The 27,604-nt window shown below is 35.0% G+C and overlaps 2 protein-coding genes across 2 annotated transcripts in view; one reads left to right on the forward strand and one right to left on the reverse strand.

Annotated features, from left to right (window-relative positions):
* The first annotated feature begins 15,200 nt into the window (after window positions 1-15,200).
* LOC139973298 (doublesex and mab-3 related transcription factor 3, truncated-like) overlaps window positions 15,201-27,604 on the forward strand; it is a 42,840-nt gene continuing 30,436 nt past the window's right edge. The window contains exon 1 of the mRNA XM_071979884.1: window positions 15,201-15,522. The gene's annotated coding sequence lies outside the window, so the exon portion shown is untranslated. The remainder of the gene's footprint in view (window positions 15,523-27,604) is intronic.
* On the reverse strand, window positions 22,575-27,275 carry LOC139975939 (uncharacterized). Its single transcript, XM_071984239.1, has one exon. The coding sequence runs from the start codon at window positions 27,273-27,275 to the stop codon at window positions 22,575-22,577; it is 4,701 nt and encodes a 1,566-aa protein (XP_071840340.1).

A 27,604-nucleotide genomic window follows, 5' to 3' on the forward strand; every position in this document is an offset into this window, starting at 1 on the left:
CGCCACAGTTGTACACCGTGAATGTGAAATTCGCTCGTTGCCAGTGCCAAACTGTTTGAGAATCTCGACACTCGAATTGTCAACTCATATTTGCTATAGATGTGCATCATGTTGGGTATATGGATCGTTCGTGTATGGATTTCATAGTGTTGTTCTCTCTTATTTTTATGGCATTTTGTATTTTCACTAAGTTTTTATTTCTTGTAGGAAGTAGGAACATTTTTTCACCATGACGCACGATTGTGGCATTCGTCATTTATGACAATCTACCATCCTTTAATCATAAAAAAAAAAAAAATTAAAAAAAAGATTATAAGAATACACTTCACTTATCAAAAGTTGTAAAGTGTCATTATAAGCAAATGAATCGTAAAAAGACAACTAGCTTGATCCGAACATCAAGCACGATTTAACCATTAAAGCCTCCCCAAGTCGCTGGGCTAAGGTCAAAGGTTAACCGTTAAACTCTATCGATACGTTATTTATTGGTAATATTACCACAGTATAAATCACTAAATCTCCAACGTCAAAAAAAAGAAAAAGAAAAAAATGCAACGATGATTGCTGAAAAAAATGGTCCCAAAAAGAAGAAGAAAAAATTATGCTTATAAAATTGATTTATGACGTGTTGACACCATCCGTACCACACACACACGAGCCCAGTTCCGCGACACTCAAAGCAGGTCGTTTCCTGGTGACTCTGTGTTGATTGAAGAGAAGAAAAAGTCACATTTATGAGAAATTACCCGGAATGCCATTTATCTGTGAAATATTGGTCTCGAAGAAGTTTTAATAGCTTCATAAAGAATTTAATTACAGATTAGTCTTCCATCAAATTTCCATGTATCTATTCCGATCGTGACCTCGCCTGCATTGCGAGAGAAAGTAACAACCACCTGTGTGCGATTGGCTAAGCCGAGAAAAGACCAACAAAAAAGAAAAAAAATAAATTAAAAAAATGTATGACAAGGCAAAAAAATGATGATAGGACGCGGCCGTTGACACTGAATTATACCAAGCGGCACGTATTATCCTCATTATTAAACGGGGGACAAAAAAATATAGATGATAAAAATATTAAAAGTAAAATGAACAGTGAGAGAGAGAGAGGGAGGGAGGTAGAGAGATATTAAAGAATGTCAAATATAAATGATAGCACGTGTCGAAGGAAAAAAAAGTTATGTTTAAGTTGCCGAGTTAAGGATAGAGTGCCTTCATGTTTCATTAATGAACCAATCAATATTCAAGTTGCTAAAGGTGCGTGAGTTGTTAATTAAGTTACGAAACCATATTTCACCTACTTACAGGTTCTAGAAATAATGCCTCAACTTTGAAAAAGAGCAATGACAAGTTTTATTTGTTGGTGTGTAAGGCTAAAACGGCCCGAATCAATGACATCAGGGTTTGCAAGCCATGTCTACCGGCAACTTAACTATTTAAGCCATGTCCATACCAACTTAGCTATCAAGCTCGTAGAGTTGGTGCAGGCGGTATGTAGCGATTTATCCTCCCGGCATGCCAGGCCACATCAGACGGTTACAGTACCTTGAATACCGTGTAACCATGAATCACACACTGGCACCTTTCTTTGTAAACGTCCAGTCATTTTACCATAGGTCCTTTGAATACACATTTCTCGACCAAAGAGCTAAAAGTATTATTTATAACCATTAATGATAACATCACCTACCTCACCCCCCCCCCCACCCTTTCCCCTTCAAATGTTACGCCCCCGAAGTTTGCAAAGTTGGCAGAGTTTGTAAACCTGCTTTGAATTTAGTTTTGCATGTAAATGCTACATGTTTGTTTTGTCTTGAAAGAGTAACCACCTCTCTCGACTTTGTAAATATATTTGTTGTGAGAGAACGTTCTATTTCATTGAAAGTTAGAAGTAAGGAAAGGGACGGCGTTGTGTATTGGGGAGTTAGTCGGCTAGTGAGCTCCGACAATTTAATCAGTAAACAACACAATAAATTGATAAAAAAAATCATCCTTCGATATCTCAATTTATACATATGTTATATACATACATATGTTATTCATATATATATATATATATATATATATATATATATATATATATATATATATATATAAAGATATATATATATAAATATATATATATTAATATATATATATATATTTATATACATATATATACCGATATCATATATGAATAATATATGTATGTATATAAGTTTATGATGAATGAAAATTATTCATCATAAATGTTTTCCAACATAAATCATTCGAAAGTTGATGACCGCCGCGTACGGAAGCTCCAAGTTAAAACTTGATTATTTGTTATGTAAAAGATGGGTTTATATACAGCCATATGATATTATGCTTTGCTCAGTTATTCATCCAAACATGTATCTGCCTGTATGATTTATGATTTTGGAAAGTTTGAACCGCGAGGTTTTCATATCTTATTACCACCATATATTTTACGGAAAATTTCTTTTTCTAAAATTCTGCACCTTAAATGATGACGGTTTAGTGAGTAAAATTACCAGTAAGACAACGATTTGAGCGTTTTGCATTCCTTTATAACTGTTAGAAAGTGTAGTTTAAAATTTGGAAGAGTCCAAACAATTACATAAATATATAAAGTCGCCTTTTGAATACATTGTTTGTATTTGGAGGAAATCTGCAAATTTCACTGAAAATAAGAGTTTCGATCGAACCAAGATTAAAATATTTTCTAGTCATCCAGATAAAGTACAGGGTGTTTATTTATACAAAAATATTATTAATGTTTTTTTTAATGTTAAACAAGCTACTGCTATGTTATTAATTTTAACGTTCTTTTGTTTCATTAATTTGTTTGTGTATTGTTCACTACAAAATTCATATAAAATATAGTTGATTAATAAAAACGTAACTACACAATAGTTGTAAAAGGAAGTGTCCTATGAAGCCTCGTGCATGGTTTTACAAAGTATAGAACACTTCCAAAACGTGTATAAGAAAAATAAGAAAACTTAGGCGCATTACAAAAGTAGAAATCTCGCATGCATACAGAAAGGAAGAAAACTAGAGAGAGAGGGGCGGAGAGAGAGGGGTGGGTGGAGAGAGAGGGGTGGGTGGGTGGGGAGAGAGGAGGAGAGAGAGAAAATTTGTGATACCTCTGAATACTCGCATAACACATCATAAAATGATTGAATTAGTATAAAATGAAATAAATAGATAAAAATGATAATATAAAAATATAATAATAATGACAATAAAGAGAAGAAGAAAATAACTTATAGATTACGTGATGTCCAATTTTATCATGTGTAAGTATTTCACGACTTGGTCATATAGTCATAACTGCATGAACACGAAATACAGAATTAAAAATTTTTATATGTTAATACAATATAAAACCTTGACAAAAATCCTATACTTTAACCTCAATCAATACTGGCTCCAAATAAAAAAAAATAGCAAATTTATCTAAACTATAAACTGTACACAAAAATCCCAAATTTATTTCATTTTATTTTTGTTTAAATTTATTAGAAACTCTTATACAATGAAAATATATTATCCCTTTAAGAGACGCCAGAGGCCATTTTTGTTGTTGTGAGAATGATAATTATGTTATAAAGTCGTAATATTTTATATTTCTGCCATCATTATAATTTACCTTATAGATATTATATCTTAATGATATCTTTATAAAGTATGTCATTTCCTGCCTGCACTGAGCCTGGATGCCGCATTGGTCACATATTCACGATATCATCAGATGATAATGTTAAATAAATCATATTGACTGTGATTAAGTGCCAAGGAAAAGTAGCTTACGATCACGTTTTATCCAGTATGTTTTCTGTAGTTACTATGTTGATAAAAATATATGGCGGTCACCAGGAATGTATCTTCGAGGTTCAACTTTTTATTTTTATTTTTAGTCTTTGTCTTTTTAAGAATAAGCGATCTTTCCCTTCCGTTAAATCAAAATTGCCCCGTGGGCCGTTCCGCTACTATTCTGTTATCAAAGCTGGCTCCAAATTAATTGACGTAACTAACCAACGTTTAACGACATAGGTTTCCTTTAAAGTACATATATTTTAAGCATTATTAAGAGGGCTTTGTAATAGTTTGATTTATTTATTTATTTATATATATATATATATATATATATATATATATATATATATATATATATATATATATATATATATATATATATATATATATATATATATATATATATAAATGCAATGGAGGTAAACGACAAAGGCAAATGAATATATATAAATGAAAATCGATTTTCATTTATATATATATATATATATATATATAATTGAAAACATAATTAGAAGGAAAGGTAGAATATTTAATATATTTTAATAAATTACTTTTTGTTTTCGTAAGCTGTTTTTGCATTATAAGCTTTCTAAGTAAGAAAGACTATCTGATAGCACTTATTATGTTATTACAACTAGATGACATTTGGCGTGCCTTGGATGTTCGACAATAGCAACAACATAAATTTATAAATTTCATCTTGTTCAATATTTTGTAATCTGTTTGATACTTGCTAGTATATATCGTATGTATGTATGTACCGAACAGGGATAAATCTTTTCATGGAATAAACTATTAATTTCACACACTGCTAAACATAGAATTTATTACGGTTGTCAGTTGGGATCTGTAACATTTACAATGAAGCTTGTTCTTAATTTCATTTCTCTGAATTTAAATGACCGTTTTATTCATGAGGTTTCCCGAACTCAAAATTGTCAGACGTTGGAATAGAACCTTGAAGTGACAAACTCCTGCCCACATTTTGAATGAGTCATGTGTAAGTTACTACTTTATACAAAAAATTGTTTCATCTCTTTCAGTTAGTTGGGGGAAATACTAGTAAAAGGTAGCTCTTTGAAAAGCTTTCTTTTTTTCATTATTTTTATCTTCACCACATGACCGTTTCATTCTAAACGCCAAACACATAGGTCAGTATCGATGGGTATAGACCTTTCAACACGTTTTCAACATTTGTTAAAAAGTGGTCCGTGGCTATTTTATTCTGGGTATATTAGAGGTAAGCCACAACTTTAACTAATAAACTGTTTAATCGCTCAGATATGTAACAAATATGAGATTATTTGGTTCTGTTTTGCTTTTTTGGTCTTTATTGTACATTTTATTGTTCATAAATTGGATCCCACATAACCAAATGGCTGTCAATTAAGCTCTCGCGGTTCGTTAAAATTGAGGCTTATATTAACATGATGTATATTAAACAGTAATCCTTTGTTTAAGCAGCTTGGTTTTAATAACAAGTATCGAGATTCATTAATTTTAATGGATAAGTATATCTGGTCGCCATTCTATATCAGTATATCGCCATCTGCAGATGGAATTCTTCAAAAGACGAGTGAATGGTAAATTACGAAACAAACAAAACAAAAAAAACCTAAATAAATCACCACGTGACCTTTCTTGACGATGTTGTGTAATTACCATTTACCATTTCTGAATTTATTGGCTGTTGCGACCATATGACGTAAAGCATTATATCAAACTATCCGTTTAAAGTTTACACCGAGCTGTACTTCACTAACTATAATAAATATAAAATGCATGAACTAGTCTGACGGGGGTTGTATTCATTGACACCTATCAATACTCTTTAAACTAAATGCTTTTTTTCGGTTTCAATCAGCTTCTTTTTTTTTTTTGGTGGGGGGGGGGGGGGGTTAGGGGGTTATAACCTCTCTGTCTTATCGGAATGGTTAATCTGGCTAAAGGGGGGTTTGTTTATCCTAAATACATCGCTTATTTCTCTGACAGCTCCTCACTGAGACACAAGTCCACACTCATCCTTGGTCACGTTTTGCGATTAAATAGAGCACGCAAAGACTCGAAGAATTTCCTTTTGTCCTGTCGGGAGCCTCTCAGAGCCTCTGTTATTTGGTAGGCCCATATAGCTGATAACAATTACTTTATAATTACACATCATGTTTGACCCTGGTTCAGGTTAGTATAGTCGGTAAAGACAGGCGGTGTATATGTATCTGTATCTGCCTATATGTATATATATATATATATACACATATATGAATATATATATATATATATATACATATATATATTTATATATATATATATATATATATATATATATATTCATATATGTGTATATATATATATATATATAGGCATATATATATATATATATATATATATATATATATATATATATATAAGTATAAAAGATGGGCTCTTTGACGGAAAGAGAGGGGAAAGATTTACGGCGTTAAATACAAATAATGTACCATTTACACGTATCCCAATGGACCTCATTAAGGGATTATTAACCGTAATAAATTTATGATGCAAGTACTTTAAGATACCGATTGTCAAATTGAAGAAGAGAGGAGAGGAAAGGAGAGGAAAGGAGAGGAGAGACAATGAAAATATATATTTTGTACTTTTATTTTTTTGTGGTACAGAATTAATTGTAAAGTGATAGTTTGTGTATTTGTCCGTTTGGAAAAAACTAAAACTATAAAACTAAAATAAAATAAAATAAATTATTTAATATAAAGGCAAAAAAACAAAGACGCTAAGCGTAAGAGTTGAAATCATTTTGTATATTTAAAGAATCATTCATTTCCAAATTTCCAAATTACCGTGTTTGATAGCTTGCTGTAGTTTACATTAGTTGTACTAAATTATGTCACCACTAGTGTCTTCAAGTTGATCTAAAAGGTTGCAAATCATGACAAAATGACGTAACAATGACGTCATATATCATCATGCCTCGACTAGCAATTCTTACTTTACGCCCCTTTCTCCAGAAATGTTGTGAAACGTTTTAAAATTAGAGTTAAAACCATAAATTTGATAATGAACGAGAGATGTTTATCAAACAAAAACTAAGTTGGGGTTGGAGTTAAAGGTCATCCTCCAAGTTGGCTCCAAATTTAAGCATGCTAAGAATTGTTCTTGTACTTTTTCAAGAAGTAACATTCTTTTCCCTGTTGCTTCTGTCTCTACGAATTACTCCCATTCATTGGGGGGGGGGGGGGGTTAAGCTCCGAGAGGCACTCAAACACATACTAGGACAACAGAATTATGCAGTTTAGCATATTCTCTATTACTCATCGGTGACAGGTATATTGTAAAATATAGTGACAAATTAAAGAAATAAAATCGGTTACAGACAATACATTATGTTACTATATTGTTAATTTATATTGATCTAAAATAAAAATAAAACAAAACAAGTGGGGGTCTATTGTCTGGTTTTTCTCATTTCTGACAATACCAATTTGGATCTTACAAGAATAAAACGTAAACCTGTGAAATTGGTAACCAAATATCTGCATCAAATTGGATCTGTTAGTGGAATGTTCGTTTTTTACCTAGTCTTTAATGCTTATTAATTTATTTCCCTTCCTTTTCTTGTAATTATTCAATAACGAAGCCTTTCTGAACCTCAATGATTTAAATATTGATAAACTAAATTAAAAAAAAATCGATAGAAACAAAAATACGTTAAAAAAGTTTTAAGTAACACGAGGGATGACTCACCGACAGTTGCACAAATGATGGCGCTATTTATCATTTCGACTGGCGCTGTTTATCATTTCGACTGTGGAACGTACTATCACTGCTATACAACTTTCGCTTATTGAAATGAGCACCGACGGGTTACCTGGTGAGCTGTCAGAGGCAGGTAAGAGAGAAATGGTCCGTATCTCACTGATAATCATTATTGTTATGACGTACGTTCTCCGTTTAAAGCAACTCACTATTTAAAGTTTAGTAGTTGTTTCGAGTCCCACATAGGGAGATTGCTGTTGCGATTGGACGGACAACCATCGATACGAGGTCACCAGAACACCTGTCAGAAGTAGATCAGACTATGAAATGGTTCTTACCTGTGAAAATGGAGACGCTACCGTAACCATGGCGACTGGGTCGACGACCATGCTTGGATCGTGTTTAATAGGGATAGATATATAGGCTTCATAGGCTATAAAAAATAAACCGTTCGTTATAAGTGCATCTCTTGACTCAATTAAAGTCGGTGTAGGATCGCTGGTTTACGCTGATTAGAAATACTAAAAGAATGAAAAGTCTCCGAAAAACAATTGCGTGTTACTTGCATGATACATTTATGCGCAAATATCGTATATAGTTCCTTCAAGAGCATATTTCGGTTGTCTACAGTTACGGTATTTCGCAGATATTCTGTCGAGTAAGCTCCATTGTTCATAATTCAGATTTTTTTAGGAAACGTGAATATATATATATATATATATATATATATATATATATATATATATAAATATATATATATATATATATATGTGTGTGTGTGTCAATGAAAACCAACAAAACCATATATTTGTATATATATATATATATATATATATATATATATGTACATATATATTTTTATTTATATATATACATATACAAACAGAAGTGGCTACCTGGAGCAGAAACTATATACAACAGTTGACTATGTAACAGTTGACTATATGTATAAACGCATTTCCCAGTACCATCTTACACTCAAGCCTATACAGATTAACAGGTTAACATGTATGTGTTGGTGTAAATGAAAGTCGCGTATTACATACCAGCAATGATTAATTACATATACCGGTACCTGTAAAAGCGCCCTCGTTTATTAACACTTTTCGCGCCCAAAAAAAAAATATTGCAAACATCAATCAAAGTGATACTAAGATGATTGTCAGGCCCGTTGGTTTACCAAAGTCTTCATTTAAAGTGTACCTGACGCCTAAATGAAATCCTAATGAGAAAAGTAACCACCACGCAAGTATGCGGTCACCACACGCGGTCACTGAGAGCCTGTGTACCGTAGTACCGCGGTGCGCAGCTTACCTCTGTCTTCTTTGCGTTCCATAAAACTTTTTTGATTGTTCAATGAAACTCTCAGTTGGAGTTGGAACATGGGTGTTTTTTTTTTAAAAAAGGTCAATATATCAATTTTTTTTACTGATTTACTACTTTCCCCCTCTCTCTGAAAAATGGAATTTCATGCTGATTTTAGCAGGCTTAGAAATAGTCCTGGTGAGATTAATGTCATCATACTAAAAATCCAACTTCGACATTATTTTGAAATAACTTTAAAGCCCGAAAGGAAAACTGATAAATCCCTTCGTAAGCTGCTGGTCAGGTGGATTCTTTGACAAACGAAAATTACTTGTAACGAGTCATAACCGGTCTTTGAAGTTTTCAAGCAAAGGTGGACGTTTTGTAAAATAGAGGGCGATATACAACAAACGAAAGGGAGGTGATCAATATATATATATATATATATATATATATATATATAAATTGTTCGATATAGGTGACAAACGCCTACAGTGGAATTACGATCTTCCTTACCGGTTTCGAACCTCTGGACATACAATCAGCGTCCATAGCCTAGTGGTTAGGGTGTCCGCGTACAGAGCGGGAGGCCCGTGGTTCGAATCCCGGTGGAGGCTGAAAGTTTTTTCACTGTTCTTGATTTTCCAACTCATTACGATTTTCATTTATATATATATATATATATATATATATATATATTTATATATATATATATATATATATATATATATATATATATATGAAACGAGCTGTGTGGAAGGTTTCAAATACCCCTGGGTGGCCTTGCGCGAAATAAGTTGACACGAGGGGAGAAGACCGCCCATAGAAAAAAAAATTAAAAAACCAAGATGATATAGCTAACGGAATTGGAGGTAGATATGTTTGTGCTAATCGTCGTGAATAATTAGGCGTATTACCGCGGAGAAGAATAAATAATGTCAGTTGAAATATATACCTGTCTTTCAAATTCGTTATTAAAGATACTTTGTTATTGAAAGTGATGTCTATAGGCTGAAATATTTGTGAGTCGATCCTGTCAAAGTGTCAGTTAACCACCCCCCTCCCTCCAACCCGTCCATCAGTGCAGTCATTTTTTCAATATCCTGGGAAACGTGTTTACCGTTCAATTTTGTATTGCAATTGTATATATACATAGACAGTAGGTTATTCAGGCAAAATGATTCCTGTTAAACGTCGAAGTTTTGTTTATTTTTACTAAGCGTGTCATGATATGCAGTTGCTGTGTGCAACCATTCCATACGTTAAGGATGTGTATACCTTGTACGAACCTTTCTTGTGTAACAAAGCGTATGATAGCAGGTCACCCAAAATTATACTAGACATAATTATATCATACACATCATCATGCTTACACATACACGAACACTTGGTGTTATGTCAAGTGGTTCGTAGTCAGTAGAGGTAGGCCTATATGCGTGTAATTCCACTCGAGGCCTTGCTATTTAACCGATCGAACAAAGCTGGTCCCGTTTTGAACCGTATTTTGCGTAAATTAATCATTAGTATATAATCGTTTAATCTCAATTTTAGAATGACTTTTAGTGAATATAACATATGTGTATTAAATCTTGCACTGAATGTAGACCTTTTTAACACGTAACTTTAAAAAGTCCATGAGTTTTTCTTAAAGCAAATTTAGAACGTAAATCAGAAGCCCATATAATTTATATAAATTAATAACTATATGTATGTGTACATATACATATATACATATATATATATATATATATATATATATATATAATAATAATAATACTTATACCGTATAGTGTAATTCATCCAACTCTTTAACATTTGCTTTTAGATTCCTGATAAATGTAAATGAAAAGATTAACAAAATAGTTTCGTATAAGAACAAGCTACAGATCACTTTCCCTTCTGTTTTGTTGTTTGTGCATTTTTGGTTTATTTTCCACCTCTATTTTGACATTTTGTTCCTGTCAATTAAACAGCTCTCGAGATCGATGAGAATCATGATAAGTAAAAAAGATCTCCTGTGGGGGAAAGTGTTTAAGTAATCGTTTACACGACAAAATAACCGCATACAGTAGACTAAATAAGCTACATCGACCGAGTTCTTCTGATAAAATAGGATCGTCAGGAAGGTGTTACCCGGCAGGCGAGAATTTTGACAAATTTGTGATAATTTCATTCCCATCCTTGGGCAAACTTTTGTAATTTAACCTATTGTTAGTTTGGGGAAGCAGGATGATACCTATTAAAGAATATGACATGATTTTAACCGGTAATATATGCCCTGGGGTGAGTGACCTCCCGCGGGGCCAAAGGTCAATGCAAAGGTCAAAATTTCAATTTGACGCAAAGTTGTTCTTGTATCTCCCTGCACAGTTGGAGAGCAGGTAACGCGGTAGAGAGAAAGCAAGGTTAAACAAACAGAAGGCGATTGGAAGAGACGGAGAAGAGAGGAGCTTGGAATCCTGGGTATAGCTAGAGATCAGAAGAAGAGGCAAAAATGCATAGATGAGACCGCCGGTTATATAGCGTCGATATTTTAAACTGTGTAGCCTATTGCGTTAACATTGATATACATATATATATATATATATATATATATATATATATATATATATATATATATATATATATAAAACTTGAAAATTACGAGAATTATTTTAACGAAATCCTACTTCCTTTACGAATTAGAAAATAAACCTTTTTAAAGTTGACTGAAGATGCTATTACGTGTTGTCAATCACGAATCGGACGAGACAGAATATAGAAGATTTGAGAACAGGTAGCGACATGTTCGAAACATATACTGTGGATTATATTAAAGGTCTAATGCGTTAGGACTACAGCCTAATTCTATTCCATTACTTATTGTCTTTATATTCCTTGTATTTGCCATGATTAATTCGTTTCACGAACGTCTAATACCCAAACTAATGTTACTTGTTAGTAATACACTAATAGTACGCACGGGCTGCAAGTAATAAACCTATGATTTGCTCGCGTTTTAGGCTACCTAGCTCGTTCGTGCTGACGAAAGCTTCAATACGCGTAATGAATATTTGTATACGTCTATTAATTGCTTATTTTCTTCTGTTTAGAGGTTTTGATTGGCAGATATCATTACGTGTAAAGGAAATTGCTAATTCGCATGACTCAGTTACATTTAGTAGTATAACAGGCGTAGTACATATAAAAGTTCGTATAAAATGAGCGAAATAGGAGTTTGTTTTTGTCTGACGTCACGTGATAGAGATGATTTGATTGGTTGATTTTAAATATGAATAAGAAAGGTGTGGTGTGCATGCATCATTGTTTGGGACAACGAAATTTTGTAAATTTTTACGAAAAGATTAATTAATTTTTAATTAGTGTTCGTCAAGTAAACTTCTATCACAGTAATCTCTCTTTCATCAATCGCATTTTGTTGATATGCAAATGAATGCAGGTGACAATGGAATGCTATCATGCCAGATCAACGCAATATGGACCTTTAAATACAGGGGGGGGGGGGGCGTCATAAACGATGAAACAAGACTACTTACACGTGACTATTTAGTCCCGCACAGACGGTTGTGTACAGAACTAAGTAAAGTCAATAGAAACTCAAATATTTCAAAAACGGCTGAATGCCATAAAGGTAATTTAAATAAACAAATACATGACATTTACACCTTTCTTCCCAAACTTGGAGTTTCAATTAAGGGACCCTGCAGTTGAGCTAAAAAATCTTTATTTTGATAACAAGGAATCAGTTGGACACCCATATGGCTTTCTTACCAAAAACCAAATGCAAAAGTAAAAGTAAAAAAAAAAACCTATTTAGCAACCCTTTTTTTAAAAAAAAAAGGTAAAATTAGAACTTTTTTTTCAGCAATGGTTGTTGGATTTTAAGGAATAGAAATGAAATTGAAGGCGATGAGATAGTGTTTATTGTACCTCTAGCGTGGTAAGAGAGAGCGAAGCTAGCAGCGGGACACTGTTATTGTTGGAGGCTGTACTCGCGAGGATGACACGTAGAAACAGGACCAGATGAATGACAGGTATGATCTAGGTCCAAAACAGACGTTCGGTTCAACCAATTTACATCATTTGTCAAGACTAATTGTAAGTTGAGCAGCTGGAAATAGAATGAGCGAAAGTACAGCGAATAAAGTTCACCATCGACGCTGCGGTTCTGTTATAGTTTTGAACAATGAAAGATGAAACCATACCCAAAGATATTAAAAAGGAGAGTATCAATCTTTCTTAGGATAATTCACCCATTTTGGGCCCCAATTCACTCTCGTTACGAAGCGTATGCGCATATAGCGCATGATGTTGGCGCTTCGATGTCCACACGGATCATTAGATAAATTTACAGATATACAATACCGTAGTGTGTATAGATAATATTATAATGTGTACCGCACGCAGCTCATCGTGGTCGGTAAATGGTGGCGGGTAAATAATGTCTGATAACGAAAATGATCATGAAAATATATAAATAATTTACATATATATATATTATTATTATATATATATATATATATATATATATATATATATATAAATACCGGTATATATATATATCTATATATATATAAATACCGGTATATATATATATATATATATATATATATATATATATATATATAAAATTAATAATAATAACTAAATATTCAGGTGATTGGTCGTTATTCCTTTCGGAAAAAGCTATCGCGACTGACACTAAAAGCCATCACCGTTTGGTCGATTTATCAAAAAATTAATTGTGTACCTCAAAGTTATCCTTCAAGCCGACCGAAAACGTCACTGCCACGTTGCCATGTTTGTGTTATATTTTTGTTTCTACATAGTCTTTCTAGCAAAACTTCTCAGAAATATTTAATTAATGTTTCCGATGAATCTTATGCTAATAAGTCATTAGAGTTTCTTGTGACTGTTACCTGATGTTTACTATACTCGTATATGCTGGTTGTCTTAGCGCGCAAATCAAAACGTGGAAAGAGATGGCGCTGTTTTAATTCTCAATCTTAAAAATTGATGAACTATCTTGCTGGCTTTTGTAAGCATTGTATAGGAGAATAGGTCCCTATCGGGCCAATGTTATTATTCAATGGACATGGTCCGTACACATGCCGGTCGCATGGACCTTCTGGCCATGGGCAAGGATTCACCCACTTCACCTTGAGGCTTCTGGTCGACCATCTACCGGCTGACCCCCATAGCATCCCCCGGGTTCTTTTGTAAAATCAAGGGTGGGTGACATGGCACGGGATCTTACCCCCCCCCTCCAAATCAATGGGAGGGGCACTCCTATGGTAAAGTCAAATTATCTTTGATATTATTTCTTTTTTGGGTGGAAATATATAAGACGGCGAACAAATACCACACTAAAGTTGGAGTAATGTTTATAACCATCCTATAATACCCAACAATTGAAGGGACACACTTTTTTTATTTTTGCAGTTCTCATCTTCATTGGTGATGTTTGAATCTTGAGAAAGATTATAAAAAAAAAAAAAAAAAATACTAATGGTATAAAAATCAGGAGGATTGAAGTGAGGTAGTTTAAGTTTTATTTTAGAAATTCATTGATTTTACCAACCTTTCACCACATATATAGCTCAAACTCTAAACGGTCATGGTGGTTAAATTTACAAGTACCCATGATAGTACAAGCAATCAATTAGTATATATGGGGTAGGGATGGGATGGGGGGGGCGGTAGAACATGTCTTTTGAAAACTTCTATCTATGCGTAAACCATTGCAGCAATTACTTGTGGTATATACCAGACGAGTGGCGTTCACATCATTAAGAAGGTGGGGGAGGGGAGGACCAACTTCTAAATTTCCTCTTTAGTGAAGTAGGTAGGGGAATGAACGTAGGGCCTTCCTGAGCCAAGAATAGAGGTCTAATTCTTCTACGACTGAAGGTAAACACCCCCAGACTGAACGTTTAAACGTCCGACCGAAGATGGAGATTGGGACATGGCTGCTGTCCCGGAGCCGCTCTGCATACACCACTGGCAACGACACCATACAAGAGCATCACCGCACGGAGTTTATGGCGTAACTACAAATGATCCAAGTTGTTTGTTGAAAGAGCGCCCTCGCTATTGGTGTTGTTCAATTAGTATCATGTCAACAGTTGTGTCTGGATAAATTAAAATAACACTTTTGGGGTCTGTTTTTTCGTAAATAGTTTCCGGGCACATCGTGTTTTATGATTGCAAGTATACCGGGCGATATTTCTTCAAACTATTCGATCTGCAATTTGGACTCGACAATTACGTTTTGACTCAACAATTCAAAAAGAGAAATATATTAACGTAATGTAGAAAGTAAAATAACGACTGAAAACTGCATTTAATTATAAACGACTGGGTTAAAGGCAACTAGCTAATTTGACTAATAATTTTAAAAGCTTGCCAACTATTTATACCCAATTCACATTGTGCAATGAACTATGTAAAAGTCTTGCCTCTGTAAACTGAGGCAAGGACTTCATTGTAGACCACGAGAGGATACGGATATATATTTTGTTAAAGTAACGCATGGACTGTGTCGTCTTTATTATATTATTTCGTTTACTTTATAGTTTTTCCAAGAGTGACTGCCAGTGACAGGTCCCTGATATTAACTTTAATTTAACTCCGGCCAGCGTCTACAAGCTATAGAAGTGGTGAAAGGTTGGTAAAATCAATGAATTTCTAAAATAAAACTTAAACTATACCTTACTTCAATCCTCCTGATTTTAATACCATTAGTATTTTTTTTAAATCTTTCTCAAGATTCAAAAATCACCAATAAAGATGAGAACTGCAAAAATTAAAACAGTCTGTCCCTTCAATGGTTGGGTGTTATAGATCATTCATACAATCTATATATTATCCAAATTGCTTCTTGAAAGAGCGCCCTCGTTATAACATGTTAAAAAAAAACTGTGTTGTTCAATTTGTACTATGTCAATAGGTGAGTCTCGGTAAATCAAAATAACATATTTGGGGCAGTATTTTTCGTATGGATTTTGCGGGCACATCACGTTTCATGGTTGCATGTATGCTGGGCGATATTTCTTTTCAAACTATTCGATTTGTTATTTTGACTCCACAATTACGTTTTGACTGAACAACTCAAAAAAAGAGAAATATAGGAACAATAGGCAACAGGCGAACAACAGACCCTTTTCATACGATCTTTATGTACAATACATTATATTTGTCTTCAATTGCTTTAAATTTTTGGAACAAAATGGAAAAATAATGTAAGAAGGATTAAACAAATTTGTCTTCAAGCATTGCCGTACATGCCAAGGGACGAGTGATTATACTGGTGTGAATGCTTGTATATCGTTTGAATGTATATTAATGGCTTTCTATAACTTTCAACATTGGTCATTCTGTGTACAATGTCAGATTCAAAAGCACCAGGGGTTCACCCTGTAATACGCTCTCATTGACATTTGTATATATATATATATATATATATATATATATATATATATATATATATATATATATATATGTATATGTATATTTATAGATAGATATATATATATATATATATCTATTTATATATATATATATATATATATATATATGTATATTAATATTTATAGATATATATATATATATTTATAGATATATATATATATATATATATATATATATATATATATATATATATATAAATATATATATATTTATAGATATATATATATATATATTTTTTTTCTTACACCTTACCATAGTGTTTCATTAATCCCCACCCCCGCGCCACTCCCAGCGTGCTGTACTTTCCTGTGTTCCTTGTTTATTTCTCCTTAGTTTGTTTGTATTAATCTCTCTCCTCCTGTCTTCCTTTTTGCGGTATCCCATTCTTGTTGCCTTAAATGCGGAGAAATTCCAAAGGTTGGTGAAGTTATATATATACAGGCATATGACCACCGGTTGTAGGGGATGTTAGCACGATGACTGATATGTAACCATTTTCACACCTTTTTAAATCCGTTAATCTCATTGTGTCAAACACAGGTTGTATTTGAATCTTGTGAACCTGTTTATTGATAACGTCACAGTCACAGCTCGGAATCGTCCGTATTAACTTCAAAGTGATGGCACTATTTAAGTCATCCACACTTTACGGAACTACACTCATCGTGATTATATAGAAGTATGCCCACCCAACTTGTCGTGATCTGTAACATGAGTAATATGGTTGTGGTCATGGTTGGGGGGGGGGGGGGAGGGGTGTAGTGTAAGGCCATATATAACGGGCGCTACAGTCATAGGGAGGGGGGAATACACCGTTGGGGGACTGCGATACAGCCATAGAAAAAGTAATTAAGTCAGAAAAATGTCAATATAGAGTAAATGAATATAGAGGGCGGTATACTTTCTTCTTATCTTGATATACTTGATATGATATATATATATATATATATATTTGTTGTTGAGTGGCAAGTAATCTTCAGATGGATGCAACTCTTATCAAAGTTCCATTTCAAATCGACAGAGTAGCAGTCGTTTTACTTTGCTTTTGTAAAAAACACAAAACAGTCATTTACTTTAGGACAACAAAAGGTACTTTACTTTGGGACAACAAAACTTCTGAATAATGTTGACATTTGTCTTGCATCGATCCATCATTATACCTTGTCTCAGTTTTTTTGTTGTAAAAAAAAAAAACCCTTCAAATATGTAACACCAAATAACTGCAAACAATGAGACGGGTTTTTGATATCATCTACATAAGTGCTACTTAAAGGTCAGTTTTAACAATGTCGTCGCCGTATCACAAATGGTAACAGCTGACATCGATGGCTACCAGCCTTGGTTGGGTAAATGCCTATACCAATAATTATTATTTAAGAAATATGCTAATATTGGCTCTTGTAGGTAATATTCCTGTTATAAAGCCGTTGAATATCTTGATCTGTGCTTTTCAGAAATTGTTTAATATCTTTGACAGTAGACTGTTGGGGACGTTATCTTTACGCTTGACAATAATTAAAACAATTTCTCACTTTAATGTAATAGTTTTTTTTTTTTTTTTTTTCATTTGATCTCCAATATCACCTCCCATAAAATTGGCAAATGACCAAATTCAGAAACCTCCTTAAATTTTTACCTTTCCAAGTGAAGTTCAATGAGCGAACAATTATTATAAAATTAATGGTTATAATAATAATACTACAAAAAACATTTTCATATTTAACATTTGTGGTCCGGTCACACTTTTTTAATGAAAGGAACATATTAAAAACCACAGTTTTTGTACGCGGATGGGGAGAGGGGGGGGGGGGTGGTGGTGTGGGGTATATCAGACAAAATGTCATCAAGAACGAGAGGCTAAAGGAGAGGGGTAACCCTTGCATTTTGAGAAATTTTAGTAAAATGGAGGTTGTTTAGATACAAACTGGTGCAATATTTTGCAACTTTTGAAACAAATCTGAAGAATTGTGGACTGTTTAGGTTCTACCCCACATACATATTTTATACGTGTTGAGTACTGTTCACCAGGACGTTCTGCAATATTCTGTCCCCTTGCTTTTTTTACGGAGAGGGGGGGGGGGGGCTGCTTAATCCCACTTGCTGTGATAACATAAAGGCTAACTAGTATAGTGCATATTGGAATAAAACAACTTCTACAGCCCTGGCAAATGTTGAAGAAGCCATCTGAGCTATCCAGCCCTACAGTTGCCCTTATAGCATATACTCATTTATTTGCTGTTCTATAGGTTTTTTACAATGTATCCCTATAGTTGACCTTATAGCCTATATACTCATATCTTTGCTATACTATGTTTTGCACCATGCAGCCTATAGTTGACCTTATATCCTATGTACACATTCCTTGCTATACTAGATTTTCTACCATGCAGCCCTAAGTTGCCCTTATATCCTATATACTCATTTCTTGCTGTACTATAGGTTTTCTACCATGTATCTCTATAGTTGCCCTTGTATGATACACTCATTTCGTTGCTATAGTAGGTTATCTACCATGTAGCTCTATAGTTTCTTTGCTATACTAGGTTTACTACCATGTATCCCTATAGTTGCCCTTATGGCCTATACTCATTTATTTGCTGTACTATAGGTTTTCTACCATGCCTCTATAGTTTCTTTGCTGTACTATAGGTTTACTACCATGTATCCCAATAGTTGCCCTTATGGCCTATACTCATTTATTTGCTGTACTATAGGTTTTCTACCATGCCTCTATAGTTTCTTTGCTGTACTATAGGTTTACTACCATGTATCCCAATAGTTGCCCTTATGGCCTATACTCATTTATTTGCTGTACTATAGGTTTTCTACCATGCCTCTATAGTTTCTTTGCTGTACTATAGGTTTACTACCATGTATCCCTATAGTTGCCCTTATAGCCTATATACTCATTCCTTGCTATACTAGATGTTCTAACATGCAGCCTTATAGTTGCCCTTATAGCCTATACTCATTTCTTTGCTGTACTTTATAGGTTTTCTACCATATATCCCAATAGTTGCCCTTATAGCCTATACTCATTTCTTTGCTGTACTATAGGTTTTCTAACATGCAGCCTTATAGTTGCCCTTATAGCCTATACTCAATTCTTTGCTGTACTTTATAGGTTTTCTACCATATATCCCAATAGTTGCCCTTATAGCCTATACTCATTTCTTTGCTGTACTATAGGTTTTCTAACATGCAGCCTTATAGTTGCCCTTATAGCCTATACTCAATTCTTTGCTGTACTTTATAGGTTTTCTACCATATATCCCAATAGTTGCCCTTATAGCCTATACTCATTTCTTTGCTGTACTATAGGTTTTCTAACATGCAGCCTTATAGTTGCCCTTATAGCCTATACTCATTTCTTTGCTGTACTATAGGTTTTCTAACATGCAGCCTTATAGTTGCCCTTATAGCCTATACTCATTTCTTTGCTGTACTATAGGTTTTCTAACATGCAGCCTTATAGTTGCCCTTATAGCCTATACTCAATTCTTTGCTGTACTTTATAGGTTTTCTACCATATATCCCAATAGTTGCCCTTATAGCCTATACTCATTTCTTTGCTGTACTATAGGTTTTCTAACATGCAGCCTTATAGTTGCCCTTATAGCCTATACTCAATTCTTTGCTGTACTTTATAGGTTTTCTCATATATCCCAATAGTTGCCCTTATAGCCTATACTCATTTCTTTGATTTACTATAGGTTTTCTAACATGCAGCCTTATAGTTGCCCTTATAGCCTATACTCAATTCTTTGCTGTACTACAGGTTTTCTACCATGTATCCCAATAGTTGCCCTTATAGCCTATACTCATTTCTTTGATTTACTATAGGTTTTCTAACATGCAGCCTTATAGTTGCCCTTATAGCCTATACTCAATTCTTTGCTGTACTATAGGTTTTCTTCCATGTATCGCTATAGTTGACCTTATAGCCTATATACTCATTCCTTGCTATACTAGATTGTCTCTTTAAATATTGACTCTGTATCACATATATCTGTCGTAACATTACCGACCAAACGCATATACATATAGTAAGCCCGCAACTGACTGTAAAGATATTGAAATTATGATGACAATTATCCCAGAATGAAGTGTTTCGATGATAAGGGGGTGATGGAAAGACCTGATACAATGGACTCTTGTATGATACAATGTCTTATCGATTCTGATTAAGGAATAAAAATAATTTACACAACGTGTTATCAGTTTGGTTATTATTCATGTCGTTTATAATATCCATTCAAATTTGAATGGTTGCTCGTTGAGATTTAAAACAACGAAACATAAATCATATATGATAAGATTTTGTTACTTTGTTATGACATCACCAGTAGAAACGGGCCAAGTTGAGAACCGCCCGACAATGTATCTCTTTAAGGGTTAACACGCTCGTGAACGGGATTTCCGTGTATACTTAATTGATCTAAGATAAGATTTGTCTTTTGAAGCCGCTAAATGTATACACACAATGTATATAGCTAAAAGTTTGATGTTCATTTGCGTATATACATACACACACACACACACACACATATATATATATATATATATATATATATATATATATATATATATATATATATATATATATATTAAGCTCGATCTATACAATGTCAAAGGTAAAGCAGGCTGTATGTTTTCAGTTAGTCCAACATGTGGTTCCTCCTTATTTCCTTATAAAGGCTATCCTGTCTTCTCACTGTGGCTTGGTATATATTGCACCATATGATAGGAAGTTTCCTTTAAGCGGACATGGTTTGCTTTAACGACAGTTGCAGTTTGGTTTGTCTTGTGTGGATTTTACAGTTTTCTCAGTTTTCAGAATGGATTTGTTATGAGTAGCTATGATCTGGGATACGTTGGGCGTTACTGTAGGAGCTAATCATCGTGATGGTGTTGCGGTTCAATATGTCTCGTAGTTGGTGCCCAGGTGGAAAATATTTATCTATGTATAAACCAAGGAATTTCTTATACCAACACTATATGCTACATACGTGCATAGAGAGATCAACCATCCACAGGCATGCAGTCACCGGTGGGGGGGGGGGGGGGTGGAACGAAATATTTCGTTATTTTGCAAAATCTATATAGCTGCATAAAAAATAAGGTAAGGTTGATATACAAACAGAAAAATGGAATGCAAAAGTAATAGAAAAGATTGCATCATTTTTGCATCTATAAGGCCACTGAGATAAGCAGCACTTTTATTAAGTGCGTGACACCCTCTCCCCTCAGGCACGTCCTATAGGGTGGCGATTCTCCTGCATTTATGTGACCCCCCATCCCCCCAAAAAAGGAGAAACAATCGGTTACTCTCGCTACGGGCCTGACCATCCACCTTCAGTAATAAACAACATTCAAGAAAGCATCATCAGACGTCTCTCGGTCCACCATATCTTTTAAAGAAACAGTCTTCAACGAAGCAGCGCCACCTTACCAGGAGTGGTTATGACTACTGTTACGTGACCGTTCTCAGACTTAATGTGGAGAACAGATCACGTGACATAAAAAGGAGAACACGAGGATGAAAGTAAGTTTAAAGCATTTAATAAGCTATTTACATGGCAGAACAAAGTATAAATATGAACATAATACATAACTATCGATTCTTAATTCAATTAACGTCTTTCTGGACTTGGAGAACCGGGGGGAGAGTTTCTGCTTATTTCTTGAGTTACCTTATAGTGCTAGGCGGATAGTGTCCAGGTTTGCTTTAGAAGTAGTTCGGCTGGATGTAGATAAAGTTCAGATAGAGCGACGCGAAGCCATTAGAGTGAGTAGGTCGGAGTTCCGACAAAAGTATAGAGTTAAATATATACTGTGTTTAAAATGGGCACAGTAATCAATGCCAAGGAAACATCAGAGTTGTGGCAACCTCTGAACGGAACGAACGGAGAAAACGGAGAGGGCGCTCAATCGGGCGTCTGTGGCTTTTATCCCCGGAGTGTAAAGGAATGTTCCAGTAAGTAATGAATATTCATGAAGTCCGCAGAAACACTTTGTTGGCGAGTTCCAGTTATGTAGAATGCGTGAGCGCATCTGGGATAGTAACAATCGGAAGACTCGGAGACTTGAATGGTAACTTATATTACGAAATAGGGTAGATGAATAAGTGGGTTACATAACACTCTCCCTCCTGGGGAAAAGGTTTGGCCATAGAACAAAGCTTTAATACAATGAAGATCCTTTTTTAAGGAATTACACATTGAAGAAGATAAATATTCGAATGCATTTTATGCTCTTGACAATACATCTGGAATGACATTTTCTTTTCCTTTAATGTGCTTAATACATAAATTATACTGTTGCAAAAATAAGCTCCATCGAATCAATCTTTGATTCTTGTTTCTCATCTTTTGCAAAAACGTTAAAGGATTATGATCGGTTAGCACGATAATTGGAAATGAAGTAGTGCCTAAGTAAACATCAAAATGTTGAAGTCCTAACAACAAAGATAACGTTTCCTTCTCAATGGTGGAATAATTCTTTTGATGTGAATTGAACTTTTTTGAAAAATAACACACTGGGTGATCGACACCGTGATCATCGACTTGTAAGAGAACAGCGCCTACACCAAAATCACTTGCGTCTGTTGCTAACGTAAACTGCTTAGAAAAATTTGGAGCTCTTAAAACAGGGGAACTCATTAAGATTGCCTTGACTTTATCAAAAGCATTTTGACAACTCTCTGTCCAAACAAACTTTGTGCTCTTACTCAATAAATTCGTGAGCGGAGCAGCAACATCGGAAAAATTCCGACAAAATCTCCTATAGTACCCAGCCATACCTAAAAATCGCATTAATTGCTTTTTCGTAGCTGGGACTGGATATTTGTCAATAGCCTCAACCTTGGCCTTGACGGGTTTTACCTCGCCTTGACCAACCACGTGACCTAGAAAAATAACATTTGCATGTGCAATCTCACTTTTGACAAGATTTACAGTAAGATTTGCCTCAGTTAACTTCTCAAAAAGTGATCTAATACGAGTTACATGCTCATACCACGAGTTGCTATACACAATAATGTCATCAATATAAACTTCACAATTTTCTAAACTGGCAGTTATATTGTTTAACAAACGTTGGAATGTCGCTGGAGCGTTCTTCATTCCGAACGGCATTACTTTATATTGAAATAACCCATCGGGTGTAACGAATGCCGACACTCTCTTAGCTCGATCAGTGAGTGGTATTTCCCAGTACCCTTTTAGCAAGTCAAACTTCGTTACGAACCTTGCATTACCAATTCTATCAATACAATCATCCACTCTAGGGATGGGGTATGAATCGGTCCGTGTAACGGTGTTTACTTTCCGATAATCGGTACAAAATCTAAAACTTCCGTCTGGTTTGGGAACCAAAATACATGGAGAAGACCACTCACTGTCGCTAGGTTCAATAATATCATGTTTCAACATATACTGAATTTCATCACGCAGATGCTTAGATTTTACAGGATTCATTCTATATGGGTGTTGCTTAATTGACTTCGAATCACCCACATCAACATCGTGATACACTAGATTAGTCCTGGTCGGACTGTCTGAAAATAGATGTGAAAAATCTCGCAACAATGAACCGATTTGCTCACTTTGAACAGTTGACAAATGGCATAACTTCTTATCAAGGTTTGACATTACATCAGAATTTTGCAATTTAATACACATTTCTGGAACATTTTGACCTTCGACCTCATCTTCACAATCTACTTCAGAAGTAACAATTGATGACGTAATCTTGAAACTATTATCCTTAGAGTTTCTCTCGTAATATTTCTTAAGCATGTTAATATGACACAATCTCTTGGATTTACGTCTGTCCGGAGTCAAAACAATGTAATCAGTGTCACTCACTTTTTTGTGAATAACATAAGGGCCAAAATATCGAGCATGCAATGGTGAATTAGGAACTGGCAAAAACACTAATACCTTGTTTCCAGGTGAAAATGATCTATCTACCGCACGTTTGTCATATCTAAGTTTCATGCTATTTTGAGCACTCTTTAGGTTTTCTCTGGCAATCTCACATGCTCTGTGAAGTCTGTACTTGAACTTACAGACATAATCAAGAATATTCAGGTCTTCTGTCTCGCACATCCACTTTTCTTTCAACATTTTTAGTGGACCACGAACTCTGTGACCAAACACAAGCTCGAACGGGCTAAACCCTAATGACTCTTGAATTGACTCTCGGGCAGCAAACATTAAGAAATGAACACCTTCATCCCAATCTTTTACATTTTCAAAACAATATGTCCTAATCATACTCTTCAATGTTTGGTGGAATCTTTCCAACGCACCTTGGCTTTGTGGATGATAAGCGCTAGATGTAACTTGTCTAATATTCAACTGATACATAGCTTGTTGGAAAACTCTTGACATAAAATTTGAACCCTGATCGGATTGAACAGACTTTGGTAAACCAACCAAAGTAAAGAATTTAATCAAAACCTTACACACGGTCTTAGCCTTAATATCCCTAACAGGAATAGCTTCGGGGAACCTTGTCGATGCGCACATTATAGTAAGCATATACTGGTTACCAGATTTAGTTTTCGGTAGAGGACCGACGCAATCTATGATCACTCTACTAAAAGGCTCTTCAAAAGCGGGAATTGGTTTAAGTGGTGCTGGTGGGATTGTTTGATTCGGTTTACCCACTAGTTGACATGTATGACATGTTCTACAGAAATAAGAAACATCTTTCTTAAGATTTGGCCAAAAGAAGTGATTCAAAATACGATGGTATGTTTTGTTAACGCCAAGATGACCAGAAAAAGGCGTCTCATGTGCCAAACTTAATACATCAGACCTATAGACTTTAGGAACGACCACTTGGTGATAAACTCGCCACTCATCAAATGCGGATACATCTGGTGGTCTCCACTTTCTCATTAATATACCCTTTTTAAGGTAAAAACAAACCGGGACGTTTTCTGCTTCGTCCTCGGTGATTGCCTTGTCGCACAGCAAGGTTAGTTCAGGATCTTTTTCCTGCTCTAACAGGAGTTGTTCTCTTGACAGGGAATCAGAAGAGAACACCTCAAAAGGAACAGAGTTTGACTGTTCTGGGTTCGCACCGTTTGGTAACGAACTTAGGGGACCCAAAGGAGGGTCGGGATCATTATAAAGGCGACCCAAAAAGGTATCAGCCAAATTAAATTCCGCTTGGGAATTATGGAAAGCCTCTTTTGGAGGACATTTCTTAGGAGACTCCCTATGTTTGGAGTTAGTCTCGTTTGAAAAGGAAGAATGATCCGAATTTGAAACTTCTTGAAGTTTTTTAGACATAGCGCGAGTCACAGCACATGCAGGGAAGAGATTAGGAATTTCTTTCTGTAACTGCTCTGTGTTATCACAAGTGCTCGGCTTGTCAGTGACAATTGGATTGACTATTACTCTGCCACCTGCCAAATCATTGCCTAAGAGAAACTGCACCCCTTTTGCAGGAAGATATGGTCTAACACCCACCATAACCATACCCGATACAATGTTTGATTGAAGATGGATGTTATGAACTGGCACAGGAATAGAAATACACCCCACCCCCTGAAGCAATACATCTCCGCCAGCTGATGTTTGTTCAGACAGTGGCAATATGCCTTCCAATAGCAGAGATTGATCAGCACCCGTGTCCCGTAATACCCTAATTTTCACTGGCGGGAGATCCTCGTTAAGAGATACAAAACCATCAGAGACAAATGGTAAAAATTCGTCTTGGATTTCATTAGTACGCCTAGTAATTTTGTCAGTTCTCACAGGTGTTACAAGCTTATGGGGTGATCTATCTACAATTGCTAATGGATTTGGTGACATTTCCCTCTCCCGTTCTCTCTTTCTAGCCAATTTGAAACAATTTGCCATTAGGTGACCTTTACTACGACAATAACCACAAACAGGTACACCAGGGTCAACCCTGTTAGAGCTGACATAGTCGTCTTTACTGCGACTTGGGTATGATTGCCGTTTGTTAACAGAATCATACGACTTGGAAGGATTACTAGCCCTAACATAATTAAGATGCGACTTATTTGTTACATTTCTAAAAGATTGGTGAGTGAGGGTATAATCGTCTGCCATTACAGCAGCTTTAGATAAAGAATCAACTTGGCGTTCATCAAGGTGAACTCTAATTTCGTTACTTAGACAGTTTTTGAACTCTTCAACCAGCATAAGTTGTCTCAGTTCCTCGAATTCCTGAACCTCTTTAGAAGAACACCAGTGATTGAAATGAGTTTCTTTCACCCGAGCAAATTCAACATAAGTTTGATTTGGTTGTTTCTTGAAATTTCGAAACTTTTGCCTATACGCTTCAGGTACAAGTTCATAAGCATTAAGAACCGCTGTTTTTACAATATCATAATCAAGGCTATCTGCCAGAGATAATGCAGAATAAATTTCTTGTGCCTTGCCAACAAAAGAACTTTGAATCAACAGCACCCATTTATCTTTTGGCCATAACAACGAATGCGCCAATTTCTCAAAATGACAAAAGAAATTGTCTACATCAACTTCTTTAAACTTAGGAATTAGAGACAAGCATTTACTAATGTGTAAACCAGAAACCAGGGAAATGGGTGAGCCAGGGTCTGCAGCCGATGATTTTAAATCTAATTCCTTCAATCTGATTTCTTTCTCCATTTCAATTTCCATCAATTTAATCTCTTTTTGGGCTTGTAGCTCTAATTTTCTCAACTCTAACGTGCTTGCACCCTCATTGAAGCTCACATAGGACAAATCCCCAAGTTCCGATTCCTCTAATTCATTTTCATCAACCAAATGTTCTGCTACTAACTTCTTAATTTCATCCTTTCTCATGTTTGTTTTGAAGTCAACTTGATAATGTTTCGCAATCTGAATAATGTCAGATTTCTTAAGGGAATTTAGCTCATCAATAGATGGCTTATCGATAAACTTTTTCAAATCGAAAGACATAATGAATGTCTGGATTAAGGAAGTTCGTCTAATTCGAGTTCCCGGATAGGCCCCCAATTATGTTACGTGACCGTTCTCAGACTTAATGTGGAGAACAGATCACGTGACATAAAAAGGAGAACACGAGGATGAAAGTAAGTTTAAAGCATTTAATAAGCTATTTACATGGCAGAACAAAGTATAAATATGAACATAATACATAACTATCGATTCTTAATTCAATTAACGTCTTTCTGGACTTGGAGAACCGGGGGGAGAGTTTCTGCTTATTTCTTGAGTTACCTTATAGTGCTAGGCGGATAGTGTCCAGGTTTGCTTTAGAAGTAGTT

The sequence above is a fragment of the Apostichopus japonicus genome, chromosome 2 (assembly GCF_037975245.1).
Source record: "Apostichopus japonicus isolate 1M-3 chromosome 2, ASM3797524v1, whole genome shotgun sequence".
NCBI classification, from domain to species: Eukaryota; Metazoa; Echinodermata; class Holothuroidea; order Aspidochirotida; family Stichopodidae; genus Apostichopus; species Apostichopus japonicus.

Excerpts from the sequence above, each read along its gene's own strand:
- LOC139975939 (XM_071984239.1), bottom strand. The coding sequence starts at position 27,275 with ATGTCTTTCGATTTGAAAAAGTTTATCGATAAGCCATCTATTGATGAG.